The sequence below is a fragment of the Dipodomys ordii genome, unplaced genomic scaffold, assembly GCF_000151885.1.
Source record: "Dipodomys ordii isolate 6190 unplaced genomic scaffold, Dord_2.0 Scaffold176, whole genome shotgun sequence".
Taxonomy (NCBI): Eukaryota; Metazoa; Chordata; class Mammalia; order Rodentia; family Heteromyidae; genus Dipodomys; species Dipodomys ordii.
This window is the reverse complement of record NW_012267392.1, coordinates 2,030,856-2,036,912: the sequence shown is the minus strand read 5'-3', so window position 1 is coordinate 2,036,912 and position 6,057 is coordinate 2,030,856. Positions and strand designations below refer to the sequence as shown.

Below are 6,057 nucleotides of genomic sequence, written 5' to 3'. Positions count from 1 at the left end.
ATTCCTCAGCACCACATAAGCAAAAAGAAAAAAGCCGGAGGTGGCGCTGTGGCTCAAGTGGTAGAGCACTAGCCTTGAGCTGAAGAGCTGAGGGACAGTGCCCAAGCCCAGAGTTCAGGCCCCATGACTGGACCCGAAAAAAAAAAAGTAATGTACAGGGGCTGGAAATGTGGCTTAGTGGTAGAGTGCTTGCCTAGCATGCACAAACCATGGGTTCAGTTCCTCAGTACCACATAAACAAAAGGCTGAAAGTAGTACTATGGCTCAAGTGGAAGAGTGCTAACCTTAAGCATGAAGCTCAGGGACAGTGCGCAGGCCCTCAGTTCAAGCCCCAGGACTGGCAAAAAACCTAAAAACAAAACAAGTGATGTACAGAGGGCTTGTAGTTGCATGGGTCAGGTAAAGAGGTATTTTTTGTGGGTGCCAATACTAAGGCTTGAACTCAGGGACTTATACCTTTTGTTTGGCTTTTTTCACTCAAGGTTAGCACTCTGCCACTTGAGCCATAAATCCACTTCTGGCTTTTTGCTGTTTCATTGGAGAAAGAGTGTCACAGACTTTTCTGCCTGATCTGGCTTCAAACCATGATTTTTGGATCTGACTCCTGAGTATCTAGGATTATAGGCATAAGCCACCAGGCACCAGTCCTGGAATACGTACTTTATTATTTCGTGTATCATCTTTTCCTTAGCTTATTTCTATAGTACATTTCTGGGTGATTTGTTGTAGTAATTGAATTCCTCCATGTCTTCTCATTGAAATGGTTGCTTGGTTACATGTAGCATTCTAGTTTCACTTTGTCTCCAGAATTTCTGATAGTATCTTCTATCCATTTGTAGTTTAGTGTCCATAAAATCCACATTTACATGTATATAATTTCACTGTCCTATCTGGATTTTGTTTTGTTTATGGAGTGTTTTGTTTATGGAGTCTGGACTCAGAAGCTAGGATTAGTTGAGAGCCTGTGTGCCTTATTTTTCATGAGGTCCTGAGGTTTTGCAGTTTGTACTTTGGCTTTGAGTCATTTCACATAGTGCTTTTTTCAGACTGGTCCAAGACTAGAACTCAAATTCAGTACCTGACACTTTGTTTGGCTCATTGGCTCACACTGAGCCACACCTCCAGAACCTTACATTTTGCTTTTACATGCACTGCACACTAATCTTCAATTTTTTTTTTTTTGGGTCGGTGGTGGGGCTTGAACTCTGGGCCTCGGCACTGTCCCTGAGCCCTTCAGCTCAATGGTAGCACTCTACCATTTGAGCCACAGCACCACTTCTGGTTTTCTGGTGGTTAATTGGAGATAAGAGTCTAACAGATCTTCTTTCCCAACTAGCTTTAAACCATGATCCTCAGATCTCAGCCTCCTGAGTAGCTAGGATTATAGGCATTAGCCACTGGCACCTGGTTGAATCTTGAATTTTCTAAGAAACATTTTTTTGTGTGCTACTTCTTGGATCATTTTCTGTCACTTCATCCTATCTTTACTATTGTCAAACTCTCAGGAAATGAGTGTTTACTTTGTGTGTGTATGGTATTTGAGATTGAATTTGGTACCTCATGCTTATGGGATAGCCATTCTACCTCTTGAGCAATGCCCCCAACCAAGCTTTTTAAATTGCCACTCCATATTAATCTCTCTGTCGTCACCTTAACATTTTCATTTTGCTATGCAATGAAGCTGGATCAGGCCTATTATTAAGATGGCCTGACATTTTGCTGTGGGAGAAGTGTTGTTTTCATACAGGTCTTGGGCCCTGAATTCAGGGCCTGGGAGCTGTCCTTGAGATATACATACATACTATATATATTTTATGTATATATATATATGTATATGTGTATGTATATAATAAGTTTGGCACTGGTGGTGGCTCACACCTATAATCCTACCCATTCAGAAGGCTGAGATCTGAGAGGATCCAAGTTTGAAGCCAGCCCAGGCAGCAAAGTCTGAGACTCATCTCCACTTAATCGCCAAAAAGCCAAAAGCAGATCTTTGACTCAAGTAGTTGAGCACCAGCCTTGAGTGAAAATGCCCAGGCCTTGAGTTTAAGCCCTGTACCTGCACAAAAACAAAGTTATAAAACAGTGGGTGTGAGGAGTGTAGCTCAGTAGCAGAATGCTGTCTAGCATTCAAGTTCAAATTCCTGGGTTCAGTCCACATCCACCCGTGCACATACCAACAGTGTATAAGGGTTGCTTTTTCCACAACATTCTCGCCAGCAGTTATTGTTCTCTTGATGTCATTCTGAGGTGAAATACAATCTTATTCTGATTTTGATGTGCATTTCTTTATGGCTAAGGATGATGAACATTTCATGTATCTATGAGTCATTTGTATTTCTTCTTCTGAGAACTGTTCATTTGGCCATTTATTGAGTTATTTGTTCTTTTGCTGTTTAATGTCTTGAGCTCTTTGTATATTCTGAATATTAATCCTTTAAATCTGGCAAAGATTTTCATACATTCTGTGGGTTGTCTTGTTTTTTTTTTAGTTTGTTTTTGCTTCCTTGTATAATACCGTTTTTATTTGATGCAATCCTATTTTGTCTTTTTTTTTTTTAATGCCAGCCCTGAGGCCTGAACTTAGAGCCTGGCACTCTCTCTTAACGTTTTCAGTTCAAGGCAGACATTCTAACCTTTGAGCTTTTTTGCTGATTAATTGGAGATGACTCTCCCAGGCTTTCTTGCCCTGGTTGGCTTTGAACCGTGATCCTCAAGTCTCAGCCTCCTGAATAGCAAGGATTACAGATGTGAACCAATGGCACCTAGCTCATTTGTTAATTCTTGTTGCTCTTTTTTGGGCAATTGAAGTTCCACACAGAAAATAATTGAAAGGATCCGTCACATCCATCCCAGGGGACCTCGCAGAGGCAGGCAGGCACAGGAGAAAGGTTTATTGGAGGAGCCATATTTGCCCCGGAGAGAGAGCACATGGCAGCCTCCACTAGCAGCAGGGTCTGAGGGGTAGGAAGTGAGGTAGATGGGAGTTCAGGTAGGTCTGAGCAGAGAAAGGGAGGGGTCAGCTGTATGGCAGGCACTCCAGGGCAGGGAGGAGCTCAGGTCTGGGTGGAGCTGAGGGCCAAAGGTAGACAATAATTACAGTGCCTATAACTTCCAAAATTTTCCCTGTACTGAATATCAACCACTATTTTGTCTCCATGTCCCACACTTTTACTCAGAAATCTTCTCAAGCCAGGTGCCAGTGGCTCATGCTTGTGATCCTAGTTAGTCAGGAGGCTGAAATCAGGATCTTAGCCAGCCAAGGCCGAAAAGTCCATCAGATTCTTATCTCCAGTTAACCACCAAAAACCTAGAAGTAATGGTGTGGCTCAAGTGGTAGAGCAGCCTTGAGAAGAAAGCTAAAGAACAGCACCCAGGCTGGGCATTGGTGGCTCATGCCTGTAATCGTAGCTACTCAGGAGGCTGAGATCTGAGGATCATGGTTCAAAGCAGGAAAGTCCGTGAGACTCTTATCACCAATTAACAGCCAGAAAAACAGAAGTGGTGCTGTGGCTCCAATGGTAGAGTACTTGCTTTGAGCTGAAGAGCTGAGGGACAGTGTCCAGGCCCAGAGTTCAAGCCTAAGTAGTAGTACACACACACATATATACCCCCCCCCAAAAAAAAAGAAGCAGAGAACTGTCTGTCTTCTGAACACAGGTCTGTCTCCCTTCTCCTGACAGTAACCTAAAGGAGATGACTCCAAGGACAAGCCAGGTTCTGTCCTAGTTGCCAAGCATTTAGGCCTTAGGCACTCCTGTTCTGAAATCTTAAAGTCTACCCTTTTTTTTTCTTATCACTGAATGGTTTCCTAGGAAAGTTGAGTGAAAATTCTATGGAGATTCTTGAAGAAAAAGAACATAAGTACTCCGTACATGAGCTTTCCTGCTGCCTAATTTTGGAAGAAACTACAACCACTCAGTACCCGGATGTCAGGATTACATTGTGAATCTTCAAGGGGGAACAGAACAGGGATCCTGAACTAAATTCAAAGTGAAGAAAAGCCTGATGCCAGTGGCTCTACCTATAACTGTAGCAACTCAGGAGACCATGATCTAAAAATCAGTTTGAAGCCAGCCCGAACAAGAAAGTCTGAAACTCTTATTTGCAATTCAACAGCAAAAGCTGAAAGTGGACCTGTGGTTTAAGTGGTAGAACACTAGCCTTGAGGGAGGGAAGAAAAAAAAAGCTCAGGGACAGCATCTAGGCCCTAAGAAGCCCCAGGACTGGCACACACACACACATACACACACACACACACACAAAGTGGAGAAAAAACATTCTACCATATTTCCACAAATACAAAGAGTGTGGTAACTCTTCAAAGTGATTTTGCAAATATAAAAACAAAAAAAAATTGTCTTTGAAAAGTCTAAAGCCAAATGGCCATACGAGACTCCTCTGTGGAATTCTGTAAGAAGGAGTCTCAGGAGAGCAAAGGTCTCTTTGTAAATGAAGAGAGCACTGAGAGCAAAGTGTTAGTAAGCAGAGAAAGTCCTCACGAGGCCCATCTTTCAGACAACCCTCAACTCCACCTTGCATCTGCTGTAACAGATGTGGGGCTGCCATTGCTCAGTGGTCAGGCACCTTGCCAGAATGGACAGTTGAAAGGATCTCCTGCTAGTTTCGACTGTCAATGTAAAGATGTTTGTGAACCACAGCCCCTGTTGGTCAGTTGCAGTCATCAAAGCACTCACACAGAGGGGACGTCCTGCAGCCATGAGCACTATGAGGACAGACTTCATCGCCATGAGACTGTGCAAGCTGCAGAGAAACTTTGCAAATGTGATCAGGATGGGAAACCCTGCAATCAGAATGCAGAGCCACGTCACCATCAAGGGGACCTCAAAGAAAAACCCTACAGATGTGGGCAGTGCGGGAAAAGCTTCACACGGAGCTCCAGCCTGCTCATCCACCATGCCGTCCACACGGACGAGAAACCTTACAAGTGTGACAAGTGCGGGAAAGGCTTCACGCGGAGCTCCAGCCTGCTCATCCACCACGCCGTCCACACTGGAGAGAAACCTCACAAATGTGACAAGTGCGGGAAAGGCTTCAGCCAGAGCTCCAAACTGCATATCCACCAGCGAGTGCACACGGGGGAGAAGCCCTACGAGTGTGGGGAGTGTGGCATGAGTTTCAGTCAGCGCTCAAACCTGCACATACACCAGCGGGTGCACACAGGAGAGAGGCCCTACAAGTGCAGGGAGTGTGGGAAAGGCTTCAGCCAGAGTTCGAACCTGCACATTCACCGGTGCATCCACACGGGAGAGAAACCCTACCAGTGCTACGAGTGTGGGAAGGGCTTCAGCCAGAGCTCAGACCTTCGCATTCACCTCCGTGTCCACACCGGAGAGAAGCCCTACCACTGTGGCAGGTGTGGGAAAGGCTTTAGTCAGAGCTCCAAGCTCCTCATCCACCAGCGGGTACACACTGGGGAGAAGCCTTACGAGTGCGGCCAGTGTGGGAAGGGCTTCAGTCAGAGCTCCAACCTCCACATCCACCAGCGGGTACACAGCAAGGACCCTCGCTGAGAGACATGGGCCTGCTCAGTCCTTCAGAATATTTGTGTTGTGAAGATGCAATATTTTGAAGCCAAGTACCAGTGGTTCATGCCTATAATCATTGTTATTCAGGAGGCTGAAATCTGAAGATTGCAGTTCAGAAACAGCCTAAGCTGGAAATAAATGTTCAAGTGGTAGAGTACTAGCCTTCAGCAAAAAAAAAAAACAACTCAAGGACAGCACCCAGGCCCTGAGTTCAAATCAACTAACACACACACACACACACCAGCTGATGAGGTAGCTCAGAGTGTGTGCCTAGCATGCACAAGGCTCTGAGTTCAGTCTCTAACCCTGCCAGTTCTGGAAATTGAATGCAGGCCTGGGCACTATGCCTGAGTCTCTTTTACTCAAGACTGGAACTCTTACCACTTGAGTCACAGTTCCACTTCTGGGGGCTAAATTGGAGGTATAAGGCTCACAGACTTTTCTGCCTGGACTGGCTTCAAAACTTGATCCTCAGATCCCAGCCTCCTGAGAAGCTAGCAGCACG

The 6,057-nt window shown here is 45.1% G+C and overlaps 1 protein-coding gene across 1 annotated transcript in view; it reads left to right on the top strand.

Moving 5' to 3' along the window:
• The window catches only part of Znf32 (zinc finger protein 32), a 15,745-nt gene extending 10,092 nt beyond the window's left edge, over positions 1 to 5,653 (top strand). Inside the window, exon 3 of the mRNA XM_013033775.1 lies at positions 4,843 to 5,653. Within this exon, the coding sequence (XP_012889229.1) occupies positions 4,843 to 5,537 (695 nt within the window). The 3' untranslated portion in view covers positions 5,538 to 5,653. The remainder of the gene's footprint in view (positions 1 to 4,842) is intronic.
• Positions 5,654 to 6,057: the final 404 nt, after the last annotated feature.